General features: G+C 48.9%; 2 protein-coding genes across 26 annotated transcripts in view; one reads left to right on the plus strand and one right to left on the minus strand.

Moving 5' to 3' along the window:
* C14H9orf43 (chromosome 14 C9orf43 homolog) overlaps window positions 1–1,970 on the minus strand; it is a 35,951-nt gene extending 33,981 nt beyond the window's left edge. For 6 of the 16 annotated variants that reach the window (XR_014785871.1, XR_014785870.1, XR_014785873.1 and 3 more), the window contains exon 1: window positions 77–869. Coding sequence is in view for 6 of the 16 variants with exons in the window: in XM_084820847.1 (XP_084676973.1) it covers window positions 77–676 (600 nt within the window). In the remaining 10 variants the exon portion in view is untranslated. Of the gene's footprint in view, window positions 1–76; window positions 870–1,092 lie in introns of those variants that run through there. The other 10 variants (XR_014785872.1, XR_014785874.1, XM_084820850.1 and 7 more) reach the window with 3 other exon arrangements.
* On the plus strand, window positions 1,315–9,531 carry POLE3 (DNA polymerase epsilon 3, accessory subunit). Of its 10 annotated transcripts, none has more exons than XM_084820858.1 (6): window positions 1,315–1,455; window positions 2,630–2,704; window positions 2,941–3,026; window positions 4,858–4,976; window positions 7,123–7,277; window positions 8,668–9,531. In XM_084820858.1, exons 2-6 carry the CDS (start codon window positions 2,639–2,641, stop codon window positions 8,710–8,712), a joined length of 471 nt encoding a protein of 156 aa, XP_084676984.1. In that variant the 5' UTR covers window positions 1,315–1,455; window positions 2,630–2,638; the 3' UTR covers window positions 8,713–9,531. The 10 variants fall into 10 exon arrangements, with proteins under 10 accessions (XP_084676984.1, XP_084676985.1, XP_084676986.1 ...); XM_084820860.1 differs by having other exon boundaries at window positions 1,356–1,615; XM_084820862.1 differs by lacking the exon at window positions 1,315–1,455 and adding an exon at window positions 2,064–2,493.
* The last annotated feature ends 15,106 nt before the right edge of the window (window positions 9,532–24,637 follow it).

The raw sequence follows: 24,637 nt of genomic DNA on the forward strand, positions 1-24,637 counted from the left end.
TAATCATTAGGTCCCTTACAGGGTTGTTCAGAGGGCGACAATGTGTGTGGGGAAGGGGAGACACCACGTATTCTACCCTGAGCGCCATCGAAGACGTGGGGGGGGGAGTTGTTGTTGTTGTTGAGTCATTAAGTTGTGTCCGACTCTTCGTGACCCCATGGACCACAGCATGCCAGGACTTCCTCTCCTGCGCTCTCTCCCGGAGTGTGCTCAAGTCCATATCCATTGCACTGGTGATGCTATCCAGCCATCTCATCCTCTGCCGTCCCCTTCTCCTTTTGCCTTGGTGGCCAAAACAGTTGAGCTTCAGCTTCAGTATCTGTCCTTCCAATGAGCAGTCAGGGTTGATTTCCTTTAGGATTGACTGATTTGACCTCCTTGCAGTCCAGGGGACTCGTACGAGTCTTCTCCAGCACCACAGTTCGAAAGCATCAATTCTTCGGCGCTCAGCCTTCCTTATAGTCCAGCTCTCACAGCCATACATTACTACTGGGAAAACCATAGCTTTGATTAGACGGACCTTTGTCGGCAAGGTGATGTCTCTGCTTCTTACTATGCTGTCTAGGTTGGCCATAGCTTTCCTCCCCAGGAGCAAACATCTTTTACGTTCATGGCTACAGTCACTGTCTGCGGTGATCTTGGAGCCCAAGAAAATAAAATCTGTCACTGCTTCCATTTCTTCCCCTTCTATATGCCAGGAAGTGATGGGGCCAGGGGGAATTATACATTTACTCTAATGCTGATGTGGTTTATATGGCCATAAACCATTCTGGGAAATACTTTATACTGAAGGGCAACATAGAAAGAAATAATGAAATATCTGATATGGAAAGGCGGGAGGCAAAGGACACAAATAAACAGACAAGGATGAAAATGTAATAAATACATTAATGCTGATTTTCAAAACCGAGAGATAAGGAAAGAATTTGTAAAGCAACAACAGGGGCACCCCCTCCCCTCCCCTCCCCTCCCCTGCATTTTCAAATGAAAAGTTTCCGAAATGTTGAACTGAGGGGAGGGGCGGAAGCGCTCTGTGCATGTTCAGAGACTCTTCCCCATCGCCGCATCCCCCCCACCCCCATTTTCACTAACGGCGGGGGGGGTCCATGAGGATAGGCTCCGGGGCGCTGCGAGGGGAAGCAGCGCCGGGACCCCGAAGCTCCCTCGCAGGCAGGCAGGCCCGCCGCGCCGCGCCCACCTCCGCCAAGGCGGCCCGGCGTGGGTCGCTAGGCAACCCCGCGCCCTCGCCCGCGCCGCCCCCCAGGGCGCGCCGCGCAGGGGTTGGCGAGCCGCCGCGCGATGACGCGGCGCGGCGACGCCGGAGGCGGCCCGGCAGCTCCGCGCCACGCAGCCTTGGGCTTCCGGCCCTCGCCTGCGCCGCCGCCGCCGCCGCCGCCCGCGGGCCGCGCCGGCTGGTGCGGGAGGCCGCCCGCGCGGCGGAGCTCGAGCAGCCGCGTAGGTCTCCCCGCGGCCCCACGGCTGTGCTGGCGCACGGGGGGCCGCGGGAGCGCCGCCTGCGCTCCGCGCGCGCAGCATGCCGGGGCGGGGCGCGCGCTTCCCGTCGCGCGCCTGCGGGGCGGGGCGGGGCGGGGCGGGCCGGCCGGCCGACGCGGCGGTGAGCGGGGCGCCTCCGCGCGTGGCCGGAGCTCCCTCGGCGCCCTCTCGTTCCAAGGGCCGGGGTGGTGGCCGGCGGCGGCGGCCCGCCGGCCCTCGCGCGGTGCCCCCGCGCCCGCTCAGAGGCTCCCGGGGCCCCGCGGCGGCGGGGGGCGAGCAGCCCCGCCGCCGCCGCCGCCTCCCGGGGCTCCCCTCCCGCGCCCGAGAGCGGGCCCTCCTGGGCGCGCTCGGCCGCCCCGGCCGGCCCTCCGCGCGCGCCGCGCCTGCGCCCGCCAGCACGCCGGAGGGGGCCCGCGCGGCGTGCGCTCGCCTGCCGCGGCCCTCTTGCCCCGAGCCGCGGCCCGTCGAAGCCAGGCTCGGGCTCCCCCGCCCCGTCCGCCGGCCGGGGCTGCGTTGCCCTGGATTCGCGGCCTGCGGGCGGGGCCGGGGGCCGGGAGGGCCGTGGCGTCGATCCTGGGCAGTGCTTCGGCGCGGCGGCTGTGTCCGCGTGCCTCTGAGGAGGTGCTGGGGGGGGGGGGGGGATAATCACCTGCGTACGAATTGGCTGGGCCTCCCACTGAACTCAATGGAAAGCTAACAAACGCAATTCAAACAAGTGGAAAATAAAATGCAACAAATGAAGCTGTAAAAGGATGAACATGAATAGAAAGTGAAAAACGCCCCCCTGCGCAACCCTAGGAAGGAGAAAGCTTGCGATTTTGAAGCATGGCAACCTTTTGTCGGTGAAAAGTTTGTCAGTGAAAAAACCTTCACCTTTTGTCAGTGAAAAGCTCGTGGAAAAGGGTGAAGAATAATGGATCACTTTGGTCAGTTGCGGTAAATGGATCAGGCATAACGCTCACACCAGGATGCTTCCATATTAAGCTTAGGCTTAAAAGGGTATGCACCAGAGGATGCAGAAAGCCCTCTAAAGCAGAAGGTGGCAGTTGATCCCTTATTGTGTCCTTTGTGTCTTGTATAGGGCTTTTCAGAACGGTCCTTTATGATTTCACATTTCCCCAACCCTTAACTCCAGGTGCACACGATGGCTGAACGGCCCGAAGACCTGAACCTACCCAATGCTGTCATAACCCGCATCATCAAGGAAGCCGTGAGTAGGGGGACGGGGGTCCTGGGAAACCTTCCATTCTGTGAAGCCAAGGACGCTCGATAGGTGTTTTTGTGCGTGCACGAGAGACCATCCTCGGTAGTGCTAGAAGTGCAGTGCCAGTGGTGGCTTGTTGGCAGTTGGGCAGAACACTGTTAGCAGCGGATCTCTATAAAGGAAATTGTAAAGATCAGAGTCTGTATGTTCCCAGGCTAATGTGCATCTCTTCTCACCCCCAGCTTCCTGATGGAGTGAATATTTCCAAAGAAGCCCGAAGTGCGATATCTCGAGCTGCCAGTGTGTTTGTGCTTTATGCCACTTCATGGTGAGTGTTGCTGCTGGCAAGATCTGGAAGTCTGGATGCATGTATAAGTCTTTCTGCAGTAGGACTGTCTTGCAGATTTAGCTAGTCTTTCACAGTTTTTACTCTTTTGTGTTGGCCTGTGGCTAGTGGAACCAGTTGCACTAATGTTGGCGATGTTTTTGTAAAAAACATAATATTGTTATGTTTGCCTACACAATATAAAAGGACCTGAGACTCTCCCTTCACAATTTGTATAACCTAACCTGTTGATGTTTCACAACATTGAGCTGCAATTTATATGGTGCTGATAAGTATCATGCTTGCGCTTGTTATAAGAGTTTGCTTAAAAAAAAAAATCAGCTTGCAACCAAGACAGGGGGTGGTGTTACACCTGCATCGCCCCTGTCCTGGTTGCAAATTAATTTTTTTCCAATGCCCTGAAGTTTCCAATGCTCCGAATCGATTGGAAACTGAGTTTAGCATATTTGACTTGCATTTAGTAAAATAAAACTAATAAAAGTATGCCATCTTAATTTTTAAGATGGACAGCTCCATAGCATACACTTCTGTATGTTGTAAGAATTTTTTTTATATATTAAGGGAGCAATCCTATCTAGATAGATGGCCGCCTGTCCAAAGTAGGGCAGGAAAAGCACGGAGGGGATTGTTCCCTCCATGCTTCTCTTGCCCTGCTTTCTCAGCTAGACAGCCTATTCGTCTGTTGTGGCTGTCTAGCCACAGGAGGACAGAGCGGGGAAGTGTCATGGTGCAAACTGAGCCGATAGAACCCCAGAGCAGTTCTGATTCTGAGGAGGATCAGCAATCCGTGGGAGAGGAGCCAGCTTATCCCTCACAGGCACAGCAGCTGGCAGAGATTCCTCCTGCCGGCATTCCTGAGATAGATAGTGACCCTGGCACTGAGAAAGTGCGGGAGGGGGGCTTGCTAGATGCTCAACGCAGATGCAGAGAATGATGAGCGATGGAGGGCGTGGAAAGGAGGCGTAGCGCCCGTTTGGCGCGCAGGCAACGGCCGCCTCCTGTGGACCCAAGGGAAAGAGGGAGGATCTCTCCCTAGCCCATACGTTCAGGGTCTTCAAGTGACCCTCTTTCAAACGGGGATCAACTGCCTACTTGGCGCATAGGCTACTCTGCTGTTCCTTGCTTAGTCGCTGGTGATTAGCATCTGAAAGAGTCATTAAGTTGTAAAAGGATTAAAGCCTTGAAAAGAATCCTTTCGTCTGTGTCTTGAGTTGGCTATTGGAGTCTACTGAAAGAGGCTGCTAGGGTGCTCATGACAGGAAGGAGGCTGCTGTACTACACGTAGGATGTGTCGTATAGGCAGTTACGCTCTCCCCGCCCCGGAACACCCCCAGCCACGCCCCTTTTCGGCCGCTCTGCGCTCCTCTTGTGAGCGTGGAGGATGGGGCTGTTCCCCGCTGCCTCCAAGGCAGTGAGGAAGGTGGCGGGAGGTCGGTTCTCCAGGAACCGACCTTGGAGCGTGGGCTCTGAGGTTGGTTCATGGAAAAAAACATATCCTATGGCCGTCTAGCCTCTGTCTAGTGGCCATAGGGTTGCTCCCTTAGTCGCTGAAAAATGTTAACGTACTAATTTTTGTGAACCGCCCAGAGAGCTCCGGCTGTTGGGTGGTATAGAAATTAAATAAATAAATAAATGATATAATCTCCATGCATGCTTCATAGGAATAGTTACCTGAAAGAAAAAGAAGGTAGTAATTACAGCTCTGAAACTGTCCAGCTGGACTGGCCTTGTTTCTTTTCATATTGTTAGTAATTTTATGAAACAAGATGTTATTTTTACTTTGCTTTCTCCTTATCTCTGTCTCCTTAATTAGTGCCAATAATTTTGCAATGAAGGGGAAGAGGAAAACACTGAATGCTGGAGATGTTCTCTCAGCAATGGAGGAGATGGAGTTCCAGCGATTCGTAGGCCCTTTAAAGGAGTCATTAGATGGTAATGTCCCAGTGTCCTCTGGGTTGCCTTGGCAAATGGGTTTCCTTTAACCTCTACATGCTAACTTCCTGCTGCCAAGGAACAATGCAAACTTTTGCATGTCGCTGCTTGCCTCTTATTTTTTTATTTATTTGAAAAAATAAATAACTAGGATATAAGCAGAAAGCATACGTATCAAAACCAAATAGCCAGAATAAATTAATTTTTCTGCTTCCCACCTCTTCATGCTCACACAGAGTGCAGGCTCACTCTTACGTATTGCAACAAAAGAGCAAGGTGACTTGTGGAACCTTAAAAACATAATTCCTTCTCCTCCTTCCACATAGCTTTGACATTTCTGGAAATTTTATATGCCTAGGTACATGCAGCTGAAATACTTTCTGCCTTGTTTTTCAGCAACAATAAAACAGCTGTAATAGGTACTAGATGCAATAGGTAATAGATGCAAGTCTGTTAAAACTAAGTAAGGGTAGATTCACAAGACTGCTTTCCATCTTCATCAGTTTTCCATGTTCCGCTGGTGAGACCCATGTGAATCTGGTGGCAAGCACATGTGAGAAATACACATTATGTATGTATGTATGTATGTATGTATTTATTTATTTATTAATCACCCATCTAGCTGGTCACCCAGCCACTCTGGGCGATGTATAACATATAATAAAACAGTTTAAAACAATAACATTCTACAATAAAAACATTTTCTAAAATACCCTAGCCCACCCCAAATGCCTGCCTGAACAACCACGTTTTTAATGCACGGCGGAAGCTCATTGAAGAGGGGGCATGGCGGAGTTCCCTAGGGAGGGAGTTCCACAGAGTGGGGGCCACCACACAGAAGGCCCTCTCCCTCATCCTCACCAGCCTAGCTGTCCTGGCTGATGGGACAGAGAGAAGGCCATCCGAGGCTGATCTTGTTAAGCGGCCTATCTGGTGTTGCTGGAGGCACTCCGTAAGATAGGCTGGGCCAGAACCATATAGGGCTTTAAAGGTCAAAACCAACACCTTGAATTGGGCCCGGAAAACAACTGGTAACCAGTGCAACTCCATCAGCACTGGAGTGATGTGATCTCGCTGGCGGCTGCCTGTAATCAGGCGAGCCGCTGCGTCCTGTACCAACTGCAGCTTCCGAACTGTCTTCAAGGGTAACCCCACGTAGAGGACATTATAGTAGTCTAAACGAGAGGAGACCAGGGCATGTACTACCGATGGGAGCAGATGGTCGGGAAGGAAGGGGCTTCTATGGGAAGCTGCCGTATCAGATGGAGTTGGTACAGCACTGCCCGGCTCACAGCTGACACCTGATCCTCCATGGACAGCTGGGAGTCCAAAATGATCCCCAGGCTGCGGACCTGGTCTTTCAAGGGTAGCCGTACCACATTCAACACCAGGTCAACATCCCCCAGCCTCCTCTTGTCTCCCACCAAAAGTACCTCGGTCTTGTCAGGGTTCAGCTTCAGCTCATTCCCCCCCATCCAGCCACTCACCGTCTCCAGACATTTGGACAGGGATTCTACTGCCAACCTTGGTGAAGATTTGAACGAGAGGTAGAGCTGCGTGTCATCCGCATATTGATGACACCGCACCCCAAACCTCCTGATGATAGCCCCCAGCAGCTTCACATAGATGTTAAATAGCACCGGGGAGAGGATGGAACCCTGTGGCACCCCGCAAGTGAGTGGCCACGGGTCTGACACCTCGTCTCCCAGTGCTACCCTCTGGTACCTGCCGGAGAGGAAGGACCGGAACCACTGCAATATGGTGTCTCCAATGCCCAACCCCTCCAGGCGGTCCAGGAGGATACCGTGGTCAACGGTATCAAACACCGCTGAGAGGTCGAGAAGAACAAGGAAGGAGCATTCACCCCTATCCAGAGCCCTCCTCATATCATCCACCAAGGCGACTGAGGCCATTTCTGTCCCATGTCCAAGCCTGAAGCCCGACTGAAATGGGTCTTGATAATTGGTTCCTTCCAAGTGTGCCTTCAACTGCATTGCCACCACCCGCTCAATCACCTTGCCCAAAAATGGCAGATTTGAGGCTGGGCGAAAGTTGTTCAGAACTTGAGGATCCAAGGAGGGCTTCTTTAAGAGCGGTCTTATCACTATATCACTTATAACAATGTTTACATTGTTTTACGATGCAGAGCTCACCTTGGAGCAGAGACAGCTGTTATGCAGGCAAGACCTAAACATTATTCAGTATCTAACAAAGATGGAGATGGGCAAACCTTTTTTCCCCCAGAATGCTGATGAGGAATTATTGCTTGTGGAGTGTGTACTCCTCCCACCTTCACTTCTGGTAAACAGGTTTTGCAACTGTTTGTATTGTTTTGAAAGCCTGTAACACCTACTTGAGACGTGACTGTTTATATCACAGCAAGCTTAAGCCTTTTGCAAACCACTGTGAATTCCCTTACCAACCTACTGTCTGACTCCAGCCTAAGAGAGGTGCCAGGTGCTTCTGTGATTTTTTTTGCGCTTCTGCAAGCCTCCCCGAACCTGCCAATACCTCCCTCTTGGGTGTAGGTAGTGCCATTTGGGCTACACGAGGATCCACACTCGGAGAGTGTGTTGTTTGTATAAGGGGTGATGATTATGGTTGGAGAACTGAGGCTGAGTGATCATGATTTCCTCAGGACTGGGACACGACTATGATGGTAGAGCAGGTCTATGCTGAAGTTTTCCAAGTGACTACTGAATACTTTGGTTCTCACAGGAGCTGGATGAGCTAGAGTTATTCTTCCAATGTAATGCCCCCAAATGTTTCACTAAACTTTATATGCAAGTTCTATTCAAGGAGCTTTGTCTTAGAACTCTGTACCTCAAGAACAAAATACTTATTACAGTTATATCCCATTTTTTCTCCAAGGAGCTCAAGACGGTGCATGTTATTTTCTGACGGTGCACAATATCCCCGTGACGTATGCTAGGTCACCCAAAGAGCTTCCTAGCTGAGCAGTGATTTGGACCTGGGTCTTCTCAGTCCTTGTCTGATGCTCTAAGCACCACAGCATAACATCTGTCTTTCTGTTCTCGAATAGAAAAAAAAAGATTCCAATTGAGCTTCCCCCCACCCCATGCTTTTGTGGTGTTTCTGTGTCTAGACAAAAATATTTTCTACAGCACATTGATACTGAACTTGTTTGCATTTACAGGGCTAACTTTACAATGGGTTTAGATGCTTGGGGATATATAGAGGTCTGTTCAATTGGAGGTGCTGGAGAGCATCGAAGGGCTGGGAGTTGGTCTCTTTGGCCATAGCAGGAGTTACGTATGAATGAACACACATAGGATTGCACTGTTAATTTGTCTACCCTATTCTGGGTCTGAGGCAGGGGACCAGTTCAACAACGGTGATACAGAGTTTGCTAACCTTTCCTTTCTTGGGGGCTGCTCCTCTCTCTCCTTGCACTGCATGCCCTGGCTGCTCACTTTTGGGGCAGCACACAGGCCCAGCCTGGGCTGTTCTGACACCAGCCATTAAAGAGTGTGTTGTGTGCCCTTGTTGCCTGCTACTTGACTTCCAGTTCTGGCATAGCCTGAGCCCAGGCTCATTGGCTAGAGGGGCAAGCATCTTGGGCCACAGGCAGGACTCAGCGATGGGCCCAAGGATGCTGAGCTGTGTTTGGATACAAGGGTAACAACAAAGTTTATCATAGTCTAACTCTGCTGTGTGGTTGTTCTTCTAGCTTACAGGTGTGAGCAGAAAGGCAAACGGGGAGCCTTGGAGCTAAAGAAAAAAGACAAAGACAAGAAAGAAGATTCTGAAGATCCTGACAAGAACCGGGAGGATGAGAATGAGGAGGAGGACGAAAGGATGGAGGAAGAGGAACAAAATGAGGAAGAGGAGGAAGAGGAGGTGGACAGTTGAGCTGTTGCCAGGCCTGGGCATTCTTTGCTTGTGGAAGGAACTGCCGCCATCTCTTGTTCCCCTTCAAAGTGTGACGTTGGTCTTGGGGGGGCCCCCCCAGTAAAAGTTCCAGGCTGCCATTTCTGATCCAGGCAAAGCTAAATTCCCTGATTGGAACAATTTCCCTTTGATGCTGCAAAACTCTCTGCCCACCCTGCCAAAATGTTCAGGGCAGCTAATGAACTGTAATACCTTCAGTACTGGGGGAAGAAAAGGGTGAAGCATCAAGGTGCCCACCAACCTAGATGAAATGGACATAAATTAAATGCCTGGCTTGACTAACAGTGCCTGAGATTGACTTTGGCGCATCTCTGGGTGGTCTGGTTCACATTTGGGGTGTGAAGTATTGTAGCCAAGGTAAGAGAGCTTGTATAAGAGAGCAGTGAGGCAGTTTTTGGCATGCAGGCATATGCATTTGCCCTCTTTGGTTTCCTTCACTCCAGCGGTGACTTCTTTTTTCATACGAGAAGGCTGCTTGGTGTCACCCAGAGCTTAGCTTTCCTCCAGCTCTGATGGTTCTTTCAGCTTCTGATTCAAACTTGAATCTACTGGATGTCTGCCGTCTGCTCTCCAGAGTGTCTTCTTTTTGCTCTTCTTAAGCACTCTGTTTAGCAGAATTTCATTAAAAAACACACTTGCAAAACTGCTTTCGGTCTTGACCAATTTATACACTGGGGTGGGGGGATCTTTGTTCCAGTCACGTGTTTATACAGTGAGCAGTCTTCAGTAAAGTAAACCACAGTGGTAGAAGTGCCTGCCCTCTCTGAGTGGATGTGTTAACTTGTTCTTAGCCGATTAGTCTCATGGAAAGGATTATGGGTTTGGAGAGATACTGCCCTACTCTGGCTTTGGAGGGGGGGGGGTTCTAATGGACCAACACAGCTACCTACAGTCAGGGCCAGAAATATCAGAACAAGGATAACTGTTTTGGCAGTTGGCCTCTGTACACCACCACATTGAAGTTGAAAGGAAACACACCCAGATGGGAGCGAAGTCAGGACTTTCAGCTGGAATTCAAGGGGTTTGACAAAAGTGGGGCACTAACCATTCAGGAACGACAGCCAGTGGCATACACACACATCCATCGTTAGTGGCTCATAAGTAATGGAACGAATGGCTGGCAAGCAAGGGAGAAAGGGGAAATCACAGAAATCAGAATAGTAGGGTTGGAAGGGGCATACAAGGCCATCAAGTCCAAAACCCTGCTCAATGCAGGAATCCAAGTCAGAGCATCCCTGACAAATGGCTGCCCAGCCTCGCCTTGAAGGCCTCCAGTGTGGGAGAGCCCTCCACCTCCCTAGGTAACTGGTTCCATTGTCATATTGCTCTAACAGGAAGTTTCTCCTGATGTTCAGCCGGAATCTGGCTTCCTGTCATTTGAGCCCATGATTCTGTGTCCTGCACTCTGGGATGATCAAGAAGAGATCCTGGCCTTCCTCTTTGAAACCCAGCTTGTACTTCCAGTAGTTCTCGGTCCACATACTGCTGAAGCCTAGCTTGTAGGATTTTGACCATAACCTTGCTGGCATGTGAAATGAGTGCCATTGTGTGGTAGTTTGAACACTCTTTGGCGTTGCCCTTCTTTGGAATTGGAATGTAAACTGACCTTTTCCAGTCTTGTGGTCACTGCTTGAGTGTTCCACATTTGTTGGCATACAGCATCATCTTTTAGGATTTTAAATAGCTCAGCTGGAATAATGTCATCTCCGCTAGCTTTGTTGTTAGTAATGCTTCCTAAGGCCCACTTGACTTCACTCTCTAGGATGTCCGAGGTACCGCAGGGCTCAGTCCTGGGCCCAGTGCTCTTCAACGTTTTTATTAATGACTTGGAGGAGGAGGTGCAGGGAATACTGATCAAATTTGCAGATGACACAAAATTGGGTGGGATAGCTAATACTTTGGAAGACAGAAACAAAATTCAAAGTGATCTGGATAGACAGGAGTGCTGGGCAGAAAACAGAATCACATTTAATAGGGATAAATGCCAAGTTCTGCAAATCAAATGCACAGTTACAAGATGGGGGATACGTGGCTCAACAACACTACAAGCGAGAAAGATCTTGGAACTGTTGTCGATCACAAGCTGAATATGAGCCAACAATGTGATGTGGCTACAAAAAAGGCAAATGCTCTTTTGGGCTGCATTAATAGACACATCGCTTCCAAATCCCGGGAAGTAGTAGTTCCCCTCTACTCAGCACTGGTTAGGCCTCATCTGGAGTACTGTGTCCAGTTCTGGGCACCACACTTTAAGAAGCATGCAGACAAACTGGAGAGGGTTCAGAGGAGGGCAACAAAGATGATCAGGGGACTGGACACAAAGCCCTATGAAGAGAGACAGAAAGAACTGGGCATGTTTAGCCTTGTGAAGAGAAGACTGAGGGTAGATATGATAGCACTCTTCAAGTCCTTGAAAGGTTGTCCCAGATAGAAAGGCCAGCATCTCTTCTTGATCACCCCAGAGTGCAGGACATGGAATCATGGGCTCAAGTGACAGGAAGCCAGATTCTGTCTGAACATCAGGAAAAACATCCTGACTGTTAGAGCAATACGACAATGGAACCAATGACCTAGGGATGTGGTGGGCTCTCCCACATTGGAGGTGTTCAAGACGAGGCTGGACAGCCATCTGTCAGGGATGCTCTGACTTGGATTCCTGCATTGAGCAGGGGGTTGGACTCGATGGCCTTGTAGGCCCCTTCCAACCCCACTATTCTATGATTCATTCTTTGACTGGTATGTTGAGACGTTAAAAAGGTCAACTAAGTCCCAGGGAGCAGAGTCTTAAGGACTCCCAAGACAAACTGAAAGACCAACAGCACATTAGAAAAATGTTCTAGCATTGCTGCCACTTTTTTTGTAGCCAAGTTGAGCAGTAGAAAAATAAGTCTTCCCACATTTTGCCCCATGAAGTGCGCACTAGATTAAAAGAACAAGCAAATTGGCCAAATCAAGAACCAGCTGACCATAATACTTTAGACAAAGCGTGCATCAGACACCAAGGAGTAATTCCTGAAATTTGTCTGCAGAAAACCGATTAGGCTAAAAAAACATCAATTGTAAACAAAACAAAAGTGAGACTACAGCAGACTATACGGATCATCTAAAGACATTTTTGAAAAACATTCTAGCATTGCTGCCACTTTTCTGTAGCCAAGTTGAGCATCAGAAAATAAATCCCCCGCTGGCCTGGCTAGCCGATGGAAACACTTCACACCTCCGAGCTGCTTCACCCTCCTCCCCAGAACTTCGAAGACAGGTGAGAGGCTTGTAGCTTCATCAACACCCGTTTCTTTCTATTGACCAGAGACCTTTTGTGCAAACTTGGTTGCGCTATCTTTGTTCCCTGACAGAGTATATTCAGATATTCCTGAGCTGCTTCCCTGGTCTTCTGAAGCTGAATCTGCTTCCACTGTTCCAAAACAAGCACTGCTCTAAAACAACGTGGGCTTCCCAATTATTCCATTTACTCTCTTCTGTTATGAGGGGGAAAAAATCTTATGCTCTTAGTATGCTCTTAGTATGTTTACCTAAAAGGAGAGAGATAAGAACTGACTAGTAACATATGATGATATCCTTGATTCTCCAGCTGCTGGCCTCCTTGTCCAACCCTCTGAAAATATTGTGTTAAATTCTCCTTCAATTATTTGCGTACCCCACTCAGTAGCAGCTTTTCTACTTAAAACCAAGACTGCAACGATCTCAATCACGCCTCTTCAGGGATGACATTCTGCTTCTCTCTAGCAGCCATGTTACAGTACAACGTTGTTCCACTCTAAATTCTGCTTTTTTGTAGGGATGTCAGAGAATTCCACCACGGATCTCGGTGAGGCTGAATGCCAGTGCATTCGGCCCCCCGAAATCTGTGGCGGAACAGCCTGCCACCCCCCCGCGGATCCCCCCCCCCCGGGACGAGACTTACCTGTGGCGGATGTTCCGGGCGGCGGCGGCTCCGGCGGCTCGTCTTCTGACTGGCTGCCACCACCGCCATTTGCAGTCTTGTCTCTGTAAAAAAAACCCACAGACGACGTGATAGGCTACGTAAAGACTTACGTAGCCTATCACAACCCGGTAAAAAACAACAACCGCATACTCAAATGGCGGCGGCTATGGCTGCCATTTGCGTTCCTTATTTCTCGCTGTCTTAGTCTATGTAAATATTTACGTAGACTATTACGGCAAAAATAAAGGGGAACGCAAATAGCATAGCGCGCGCTATTTGCGTCCCTTCTTGATTTGCCGTATTAGCCTATTTTGTAGATGGGTTTTGTCAAAGAAATGCTGAAGAGGTATGCTGTCTGTTCTTTCCATAGCGTAACAAAACAAATTATTTGGCCTAACCGTCCTTCTGCACAATTAGCAGAACTTTTTGCCCTCTCTAGGGCTACTGCTTCATTCCTTTCAGCAATAAACCAGTCTCCCATGGCAACTTTGAAGACGTTGCACAACTCCCAAATCAGGCTCAAATGTTGAAAAAGAAAAGTGGAGACTGGCTGGTTGTTCTCAGTCCACAGAACATTTGTGGCGCTCCCCGGATGGTCTCCCGGTAGCGCCCACGGTCCTTCTTCCCCACCTTCTAGTAGCAGTTGAGGGTAGAATCGATTGAGTCATTCCACTAAGAGGTGAAGGTGCCACAATGATTTCATAGAATCATAGAATAGTAGGGTTGGAAGGGGCCTACATGGCCATCGAGTCCAACCCCCTGCTCAGTGCAAGAATCCAAGTCAGAGCATCCCTGGCAGATGGCTGTCCAGCCTCGTCTTGAATGCCTCCAGCATGGGAGAGCCCACTGCCTCCCTGGGTAATTGGTTCCATTGTCACATTGCTCTAAGAGTCAGGAGGTTTTTCCTGACATTCAGCCAGAATCTGGCTTCCTGTAACTTGAGCCCATGATTTCGTGTCCTGCACTCTGGGATGAAATTTAGATCAAGCAAGTTGCATAAATGAGAATAACGTGTTCAGCGTACTCAGTAACTTTGTTTTTGCTTTTAGAGAAAATGTCTTTATATCTGTATTTGTGCCTGTTGTTTCTGCCATGTGAGAGTGTGAGCTTTTTACTACTCTTAGTCATCAAATGCCTGTCCCTTGAGCCTGCTAGACAGATTGTCCTATATGCTACCTGAAAGCTACAGCAGCAGCTTCTCCCGTGTAAAAATCAAGATGCAATGACTGTGTGTGACTGGCAACAGAGAGTGAGTGTTGGCTGAGGATCATCTGTCTGGTCATGTATTAGCTAATGTGTTTGAACATGTATTGTAGCTCAAGCTCAACCTTCTGTGTGTACCAGTAAGCGTTACTTCAAAAGACGAGGCTGGACAGCCATCTGTCAGGGATGCTCTGACTTGGATTCCTGCATTGAGCAGGGGGTTGGACTCGATGGCCTTGTAGGCCCCTTCCAGCCCTACTTTGTTGAGAGATGCAGCACGTGCTAGAATGATGCTGTCGAGAATGAGATTTTAAAGTGGTCTAAGCAAGTGTAAACTTTTATTGAAAGCAATGAATATGGACTTGAGCACGCCCCGGGAGAGAGCGCAGGACAGGAAGGCCTGGCGTGCTACGGTCCATGGGGTCACGAAGAGTCGGACACGACTGAACAACAGCTGGTGAGGTATATTTGTACACTGAAGTAACAGTAGATTAGAAATCCTATGTATTGTGTCTTATCCCCTTGTTATATTAGTTCTTGTTATTTTCTCGCTTCGTCGTTTTGCTTTGTATGTAGCCTAGCAAGCTTAATGATATAGGATTTGTTTTAATTGTTTAATAAACAACTGCATATAGAATCTGTGAGATTTAAGGGGAGAGTGTATTAGATTTCGTTTTAGAAGAATGGCAAGCAGTCAGGTGTGAATTTGCCCAGAATCATATGCAGTAATAATGCAGTAAGCAATAGCACAAGTACGCTGATTTACTAGAAAGTTGGCAATTTTCATAATTTTAGAGTTTGTTCTCATAGCTGTATTCACATAGAGTGATCATCATGTTATTTGCTACTAAAAGAAGCTAAAAGAATGCACCGTAATTGCTCTTCACACTGTGTACCTTCTAAGTGATAAGGAATGCTTTTTTCAGTACCGTGAAAAAACATGTATTACTACCAAAAGAGAAAGGCCTTGGTGAAGGGGGGCCAGCAGTGGGTGCACTTTCTGATAGTTTTCTAACTTAGTGAGACGTGCTCTACAAAATCCTGAGTGAATTAGCCTGTTATCTGTTCTCATCTGAGAGAAAGAACGTGCACCATCTGCTCAGATAACCAGCCCCAAAGAAAGTTAAGAGATATGTAAGCTTTCTTTTAACATACAAATAGATTTCATTCAGATGAAGAAATGTTGTTCTTTTAAATATGTATTAAAGCTCTGCAAAGTCAATAGCATTTCCACTGCCCCTACCATCCCCAGCTGGCAGAACTGGTAGAAAAAAATAAAAGAAAAAGAGAATGGAGTCTTAAAGAACAAATTAGCCTACATCTGTTCTAAACTGGACTTAAATGGTATGATGCTCCAACTTAGGCCCTGTTGAGCATGTGTGCCACTTTGCACTGACAGACTAGACTCAGTGCCCATGAGATCCTTCTAAGAAGACCCATGAGACTCCCATCTTCAGCACCTACTAAAAACATCTTACGAACTTGCACTTAAGTGATGAGACCGTGTCAAACTACTCCAAAGGCTTTCCAGTCACAGGTTAGGAAGTGCTTCCAGACGTGCCTGTGATACAGTGTCACAACCTGTCGCCTAGAGACTGAGACTGAGTCTACATCGAAGTCCATCAGAGGATGTGAGGCTCCCCTTGAGCCTCACTGGAACAAACCCCATCAGGTGCTGTTGACCATCCACACTGCCACGAAGCTGCAAAGGCAGCCTGCCTGGATCCCCGCAGCCCACAGCAAGAAAGTATTGCCCCCTGGGGACGACGTGCCCCAGAACCAGACAACGCTGGATGTGCCCTAACAGACTTCATCAGCCCTTTGAGTCATTTTGGACCAGGAAAGAGAAGAACATCTCTGGTTGCCATCGTGGTGCTGGCTTGTTGCCCTTTTGCCTGCTACCGTGTGAGTTCTTCTTAGACTTTGGGCACTTTGGCCTCCTCTGGATTACAAAATAGCCACTGCAGGACCAGTGGTGAGCCAAGCACTTGCTGGCGAGGTGCGCATAAGCCCAGCAGCGAGCCCAGCTCCTGTTAGTGGAGAAAGAGTGGCCTCGGCAGCCACCAGAGGCGTGGTCTCGTGATGTGGCCCACCTGCATCCTGCTCCTGCTTGACATCTGCAGTTGCACGAAAGCAGAGAACACTTTCCTGAAAGTGGTGAACCAGATTCAAGTAGACTTGAATGTATCCAGCTGCTGGATCTGCAGCCATGCGCCAGTCCATGCCCAGAGAGGCACACCAATGATCCCAATCCCACTAGATCAGGCTAAAATGATTAGACCCCATTACTGAGATCGACCAGAAGCTGCTGCCTAGCAAGGTGTAATAAGCAGAATTGTTGTTTGTGATCAAAGCCATGTGATCATGGCTTTGATTAAATGTTGCCTCAAATTCCTTACTAAAACTTCACATAAAGCTGAACTGCGCCAGGTGGTCAGTAGAATGCAAACAGAAATGTGAAAAGAAGACAAAGAGAGAGGTGAAGAGATTGAACAACTGATAGCAATACAAGCATAGATGGTGAGCCTGACGGGCTCAGAGGGGGGATTGTGAAAGCAGGCCTGGCCAGGCCTTGTAAGTAGCTTGGTTCAGGCGAGGTGCCTGATTTTTTTGGGGGGGGGGGAGGGGGAGAGAGAGAGAGAGAGAGAGACCATGAGAAGGTAATTGTAGCTTGCTCATAAGCAAGACATTCCTATCCACCTAAGTAACTCATCCCTAGAGATAAGAAGGCTGCTGTGCTGATAAGACTGTGCTGAGTACTCATTGGTTTCTGAGCACGTGTAGTGTGTTTTTTTTGGGGGGGGGAGACACAGTTTCGTCTCTCTCCCATGGACGCGATATGATTTAATAAATTTCTAACTGTTCAACCTAACCTGCCTTGGATATTTCCTTGGCAGCACCGATTTCTTGTTCACTCCACAGGAGCTGCGCAATATGAGCCCTGTGAATTAACAGCTGGGGCGGTAGATGGGAGGGTTAACGCAGACTTCCCAAGCTGGAAACGTCGATGTGCGATGACACCTTGCCACTGCTTGGCTGTCCTTGGGAATATGTTCAGCGAAGCAGGATTTGCTTACAAGTAGACGTTCATAACAAACCCTGCACACGCACCCCCCCCACACACGAACGAGGTGGGGAGGAGGGTGCACGACTAGCACGCAGGACTTGCTTGTGAGCAGACATTCAGGACAAACCCCGCACACACGCTTCTGAGGCGGGCAGGCAAACCGGCAGCGGCTGCCTCGGGAGACTGAGCCGGCACTGCGAGCAGAGAGGACGGAGCTGGGGAGGAGGAAAGAGTGAGTAGCACCTAGTGTATTAACTGCCCGGTCAACAGTGCCCCCCCCCCCAACACGGGCTCAATGAAGTGCTTCTGAGCACATGGCTATGAGAATCCTCTGCCCCGGCACCCACCCCTCCCCAGCTGCAAGTCTCCACTCTCAAAAGCTCGATACTTAAAGTGAGAGGCAGCGACGTGGGACGGAAGGCAATGAGTTACTTCCCGGTAGACCCCCTGCTCTTCCCCACCCCAGGCTACCAGGAACGGGGAGGGGAGAAAAGGCCATTGCTAAGGACACTGCGAGGTCAATCCGAGGAGGGGCAGACGGCTCAATCTCGTGCAGGGAGCCAGAAGCAGGTGGGAAATCCACAGCAAAGGGACTCTGAGAAAACCTGGATTTCTCTGTGAAAACCACAACGTGGCTGCAATGCGGTGACTGCATCATCTGTCACAAAGAACTTCCATTCGAAGCGGCACCGGGGCAAACGGCTCATGCAGATGGGTGAGGCTGAGAGGCCGCGACTGGCCCAAAGTCACCCACCGAGCTTCATGGCCGAGGGGGGACTAGAACCCAGATCCCCTAGCATTTGAACCACTGCACCCACTGGCTCTCTATGTACAATGTACAAAAGAAGAGGGTGAGAACTATTCAACCAGCAAATAAATCACTTAAAAAGTGCAAAAACAGATTTAAACTGTAAAATGCCTGAGCAAAAAGAAACTTTGTAATTGGATACCTTAAAAAGCAAAGCCTTTGCCAATTGTATGTTCCTAGGAAGGGAATTCTAAGGTCGGGATGCTACCACAGAGAAGGCCCTGTCTGTTGTAGACTCTGTAGGCCTCAAACCTTCACAAAGTGACAGCGGAAAAGCAGTTTAATTTTAATCTGGAAGTGACCGCGAAGACCAAGATGGTTTGTGACTCCATACTTTTCTACCTCTATGGTACTAAAATGGAAAATGGGGCCCAAGTGAGGAGCATCGTTGCCCCTCCCCCTTTATTCACCTTTTTTGTAGCCCATTTCATGACTTTGATGCACAATGTCACACAAGACCGAAAATATATACATGCCTGCATCTGATCCCCCCCTGCCACACACACACACACACACACACACACCATTTGTTGAACATGCACTGAAAACTTCCTACAGATAACACAAGCAAAACAAAATGAAAGATTTGACGTTAACACACAGAGCTGGCTGTGAAGGCGTGCGTTGCTCCAGCTTTTCAGATGAAGCAAAGTCTGTGCAGTATTTCTTCTGGCTGCTGAGTGGATAGCTAAGCAAGTAGCTTGTGACTTGCACCCCCCCCGGGACAGCCCCACCATGTCCTGTCCCCTGCCCCAGGGATTCACCTCCATCACCTGCCCTTAAATCCAGCCCCTTAAATCCATGACTTGGTGGTGCAGGGAGGGGTGTCACTCTGTCCTTGTACCTCTTTAATGAAAGGCCAACATGCTGCCATCAGCCATGAGAGTGGCAACGAGTCCACTTTAATACCAGTAAGGGCTACCATGGGGCCCTCTCTCTCCGACAGGGCCCCCGAGCGCTCTCAGGAAGCTGCCACTCCCTGAGGGATGGACAGCAGCTCCTCCTGCCTCAAACCAGCGGGCATTTGTGGTGGCTGGGGTGAGCCCAAGAGCTTCCCAGCACAGCTCTGTGGGTGCAGGCCAGTGCGCTGGCTGAGCAAGGCCACTGCTCCACCCGTCTTGTCTTTTCCACCTGACACACACAGGTGAGGCGCAAGGGACGCCACGGAAGAAACAGTGTCGCAGTGAGCTGGGCTGTACTGCGGAACTGCCTTGGTGGGAGGGCACTCGGCTTCTTCAGATGTTGGGCCTGCCAAGCAGAAAGGAAAAGGAATGGCGGGAGAGTCAGCATGAGGCCCCGAGCCCCAAGTCTGGGCAAAAGGGTATCCCTGCACCCCACCCACCAGCACTCAAGTTTTCTCTACAACAGCAGGCAGCTGGCATTCAGTTGGTAACAAATGAAAAATAGATCTGCTTAACCAGGCTGGGGAACCAGTTGTTCCCCTCCAGATGTTGATGAACTCCCATCATCCCTCACTGGCTGGGGCTGATGGGAATTAGAGTATAGCAACATCTAGAGGAACAAGGGGTAAACCTTTGTTCATCCTAAAATGAACACTCATCCATCACTCATTCAGGCTGGAAGGGGCTCACCCATCATCCAGCACCCTCCAGCTGAGCTCAGTAGCTACCTCCAGACAGCCTCAGGCCATTTTATTTTCCCTGATGCTGTTCCAGGGCATTATGGGAAAATAAAAAGGCAGCCGCCAAGAGGCAAACACACAAATCAGCACCATCTCTCACCCCAAGCCATACCAAAAAACCCCTAGAAGACAGAAAGACATACGTTAACAAAAACACGCGATTTTAATCAATATATAACTCGAATATATAACCAGGAAAAACTTCCTGACTGTCAGAGCAATACGACAATGGAAGCAATTCCCTGGGCAGGTGGTGGGCTCTCCCCCACTGGAGGCGTTCAAGACGAGGCTGGACAGCTGCCTGTCAGGGATGCTCTGACTTGGATTCCTGCACTGAGCAGGGGTTGGACTCGATGGCCTTGTAGGCCCCTCCCAACCCTACTATTCTATGATTCTGTGAATGCAATAGTGGAATGGAACAAAAACCCAAGCACACACCTACGAGGACATACTGTACGAAATTGGTGTGTCTCACTGCAAGGCCCTAAATTAAGAATAGAGCAGCCACATAAACTGGATCAGACAAAATGACAGACAAAAAGAAGGACTTTTTCACACACTGCATAGTTAAGCTATGGCATTTCATAGAACAGTAGGGGCCTACAAGTCCAATTTGCTACCACAAGATGTTGTGATGGCCACCAGTTCGGATGGCTTTAAAAGGGGATGTGGCAAATTCCTGGAGGAGGAGGAGACTATCGATGGCTGCTAGTCAAGATGGCTCTATGCTACCTCCATTGTCAGAGGCAGAATGCCTAGGCACACCGGTTGCTGAGGAACATGGGCAGGAGGGTGCTAAAAACTGCGCTCATGTGCTGCTCGTGGGTTTCCCACAGGCAGCTGGTCAGCCAATGTGGGGACAGGATACCGGGCGAGACGGGCCTTTGGCCTGACCCTGCAGGGCAGTTCCTGTGTTCTCCATGCAGCCCACAAACAAGTCATGAAGGCAGCAGCCCAGACTCAAGGCCTGATCTGCAGCTCCTGGCACTCAGATGCAGAGCGCCTCTGCCACTGGCGCTTCCATTGGGCTGACTTGGCTAATAGCTACTTCTGGGTGTGGGCCTTTCTTCCTCCCATCAAAGTTGGTGGCCACTCCACATCTTGTGGCACTCAACTCCAGAAATTAATTCCTGTGGAATGAAGAGGCAGCCCCCCCGTTCTGCATCATGGACCAACTTGCCAATCAATTCCAGTGGTTGCCCCAAAGTTCTCGCATTATGAGAAAAAAGTTCTCGTGTTATCAGTCCATGTTCTTTTGAACTTTACATACTTCTATCAGGTCCTCCTTTTGTTGCTTTTTCATTTTTCAGTTTAAGAAACCTTCACTAAAGGCATATGAAGCTGATAAATCTCACTCAGAATAGTCTCCTCTGCAGCTCTTTGGGGTCTCAGTGGCAGAGGGAGAGAGAAACGCCTTTCCTCTCCATGGCATCTGCTCAGTTTTGTCTAGGAGAGCTCTTGCATGTGGTTAAAGGCCTCCTGGGTGTAGGACTCGGAACACAAGAACCCAAACCCTCAAAGGCCCACTGCGAACAATCTGCCAGACACTTTGCAGATAAAATCGCTCGTATTCATGCTGCCTTGGATGCCACTATTTTGACAGAGTCTGATATGGACAGGGCTGGTGCACGATCTAGTCATGTTATGGATACTTCTTGGCTTGTGCAACCTGAGGATGTGGACAAACTGCTTGGAGGACTGAGGCCTACTACTTGCCCTTTCGATCCTGGCCCATCCTGGCTTGTGAAATCTGCCAGAGCTGGGCTGGATATGGAAATATAGAATAGGAGGGTTGGAAGGGGCCTACAAGGCCATCGAGTCCAACCACTTGCTCCATGCAGGAATCCAAGTCAGAGCATCCCTGACAGATGGCTGTCCAGCCTCATCTTGAACGCCTCCAGTGTGGGAGAGCCCACCACCTCCCAAGGTCATTGGTTCCATTGCTGTATTGCTCTAATAGTCAGGAGGTTTTTCCTGATGTTCAGCCAGAATCTGGCTTCCTGTCACTTGAGCCCATTATTCTGTGTCCTGCACTCTGGGATGATCGAGAAGAGATCCTGGCCTTCCTCTCTGGGACAACCTTTCAAGTACTTGAAGAGTGCTATCATATCTCCCCTCAGTCTTTCTTCTCAAGGCTAAACATGCCCAGTTCTTTCAGTCTCTCCTCATAGGGCTTTGTTTCCAGTCCCCTGATCATCTTTGTTGCCCTCCTCTGAACCCTCTCTAGCTTGTCTGCATTCTTCTTAAAATGTGGTGCCCAGAACTGGACACAGTACTCCAGATGAGGCCTAACCAGTGCTGAGTAGAGGGGAATTAGTACTTCTATGATTTGGAAGCTATGCTTCTATTAATGCAGCCCAAAAGAGCATTGGCCTTTTTTGCAGCCACATCACATTGTTGGCTAATGTTCAGGTTGTGATCTACAACAAGAAGATCCTTCTCGCTTGTAGTGTTGTTGAGCCACGTATCCCCCATCTTGTAACTGTGCATTTGGTTTCTTTTTCCTAGGCGCAGAACTCAGCATTTATCCCTATTCAATGTCATTCTGTTTTCTGCCCAGAGCTTGAGCCTATCAAGAGCCCGCCAATTTTGTGTCATCTGCACATCTGATCAGCATTCCCTGCACCTCCTCCTCCAAGTCATTAATCAAAATGTTGAAGAGCACTGGGCCCAGGACTGAGCCCTGCGGTACCCCACTCGTTACCTCTCCCCAGTTGGAGAAGGTCCCATTGATAAGCACTCTTGGAGTCCGATTCTGTAGCCAACTGTGGATCCACCGGATCGTTGTTTCATCTAGCCCACTTTGAGCTAGTTTGCTCATCAGAATATCATGGGGCACTTTGTCGAAAGCTTTGCTGAAGTCGAGGTATATGATGTCTACAGCATTCCCATGGTCTACAAGGGAGGTGACTTGATCAAAAAATGAGATCAGATTCGTCTGGCAGGATTTGTTCTGGACAAATCCATGTTAGCTTCGAGTAATCACTGCATTGTTGTCAAGGTGCTTCCAGATGGATTGCTTTATCATCTGCTCCAGAATTTTCCCAGGGATTGTCAGACTGACTGGTTCCTCCTTTTTGCCCTTTTTGAAGACAGGGACATTAGCCCTCCTCCAGTCATCTGGCACTTCCCCCATCCTCCATAATTGCTCCAAGAGAATAGATAGTGGTTCTGAGAGTTCTTCTGCCAGTTCCTTTTTTACTGTACGATGCAGTTCATCTGGCCCTGGAGATTTGAACTCATTCAAAGTAATTCGGTGTTCCTTGACTATATGCCGATCTATCTCAAGCTGCAATCCTGCCCCTTCAGCCTGTACTTCGCCTTTGCCAGGCTTTACTGTACTTTGTACTTTGTCTTTGCCAGGGGGGTCATAGACCCTCTTTTGGGAGAAGACTGAGCCAAAGCAGGAATTGAGGACTTCTGCCTTTTCTTTGTCATCTGGTATCATTTTGCCATTATTTATTTAATAGTTTATTATTTATTATTATTTTTTATTATTTAATAGTTGAACCATTATTTCTTTCCTCTGTCTTTTTACTATACACATATCTGAAGAAAGCCTTTTTGTTGCTTTTAGTTTCCTTCGCTCATTCTCAGCTTTAGCCTTTCTGACACCATCCCTGCAATTCCGTGCTTCCTGCCTGTACTCTTCCTTTGTAGCTTGGTCTTCCTTCTACTTTCTGTGTGTGTCCTTTTTCGTTTTCAGTTCATCTCTAAACTTTTTGTGAAGCCACATTGGCTTCTTCTGTTGTCTTCTGCCTTTTTCTCTTGTTGGAATTGTTTGCAATTGTGCCTTGAGAATTTCCTTTTTTAAAAGCTCCCACCCATCTTGGACTCCTTTTCTCGTTAGAGTCTCTTGCCATGGGACCTTACTGATCATTGTTCTGAGTTTATTAAAATTGGCTTTCCTAAAATCCAGGGTACGCGTTTGGCTACACTCGGCTTTTGCTTCCCTTAGAACCAAGAACTCAAGTACAACATGGTCGCTTTCCCCCAGAGTTCCTGTAACTGCTACTTGATCCACTAAGTCATCTCTGTTGGTAAGGATCCAATCAAGGAGAGAGATAGAATCCTCCAGTTCCATCCTCTACTTTCTGTAGGAGGAAGTTATCCACAAGTCAGGAATCTCCTGGAGGGACCATGTTTTGCAGAATTTATCTCCCAACAAATATCAGGGAAACTGAAGTCCCCCATTACTACTACATCGTGCTTCCTTGAAACATTGGCTGTTTGCTTTTCAAAAGTTCCATCCTCGTCTTCTCCTTGATTGGGTGACCAGTAGTAGACTCCGACCGCCAGGTTCCTTTTATTCTTTGCTCCATTTATTTCAACCCAGATGCTCTCGATGGGGCTACCAAGCTCCTCCTCCTGTATTTCTGTGCAGAGATATGTATTTTTCACATACAGTGCAACCCGTCCTCCCTTTCTGTTCCTCCTGGTCTTTTTGAACAAGTTATATCCTTCAGTTGCTGTATTCCAGTCATGAGAGTCATCCCACCAAGTCTCAGTTATCCCTATCAAGTCATAATTTCCCTCCTGTATTAAGAGTTCAAGTTCGTTCTGTTTCTTTCCCATACTCTGGGCATTAGTATAGAGACATTGAAGACGATGTGCTTCATGGTCTGGCTTTCTTCCTACATGTGTCTGAAGACTATTATTGGGCGCTATCAGAGCTGTTCTCTCTGTTGCAGTGCATGCGCCTACGTCCATTGTTACCCCCAACATTACATCTCCCTTCCCTGTAGGATTGAGTTTAAAGCCCTCCTGATGAAGTTCTTCATGCTGTGGCCAAACACATTCTTCCCATCCTTTGTGAGGTGCAACCCGTCCCTTGCCAACAGCCCATCTTCCAGGAAGTATAGCCCGTGGTCCCAGAATCCAAATCTCTCTTGTCGGCACCACCTTCGTAGCCAGTCATTCACCCGGAGTATTTTTCGTTCCCTTTCTATCCCTCTTCTGACTACGGGAAGTATGGATGAGAAAACTATCTGGGCCCCAAAGTTCTTGAGTTTCCTTTCCAAAGCTTCAAAGTCTGACATGAATTCTTTGTAGCTCCGCTTCGTAGCTCCACATGGACGTGAAGAAA

This window comes from Heloderma suspectum, chromosome 14, assembly GCF_057233095.1.
Source record: "Heloderma suspectum isolate Gila_16-S chromosome 14, 16-S_ref, whole genome shotgun sequence".
NCBI classification, from domain to species: domain Eukaryota; kingdom Metazoa; phylum Chordata; class Lepidosauria; order Squamata; family Helodermatidae; genus Heloderma; species Heloderma suspectum.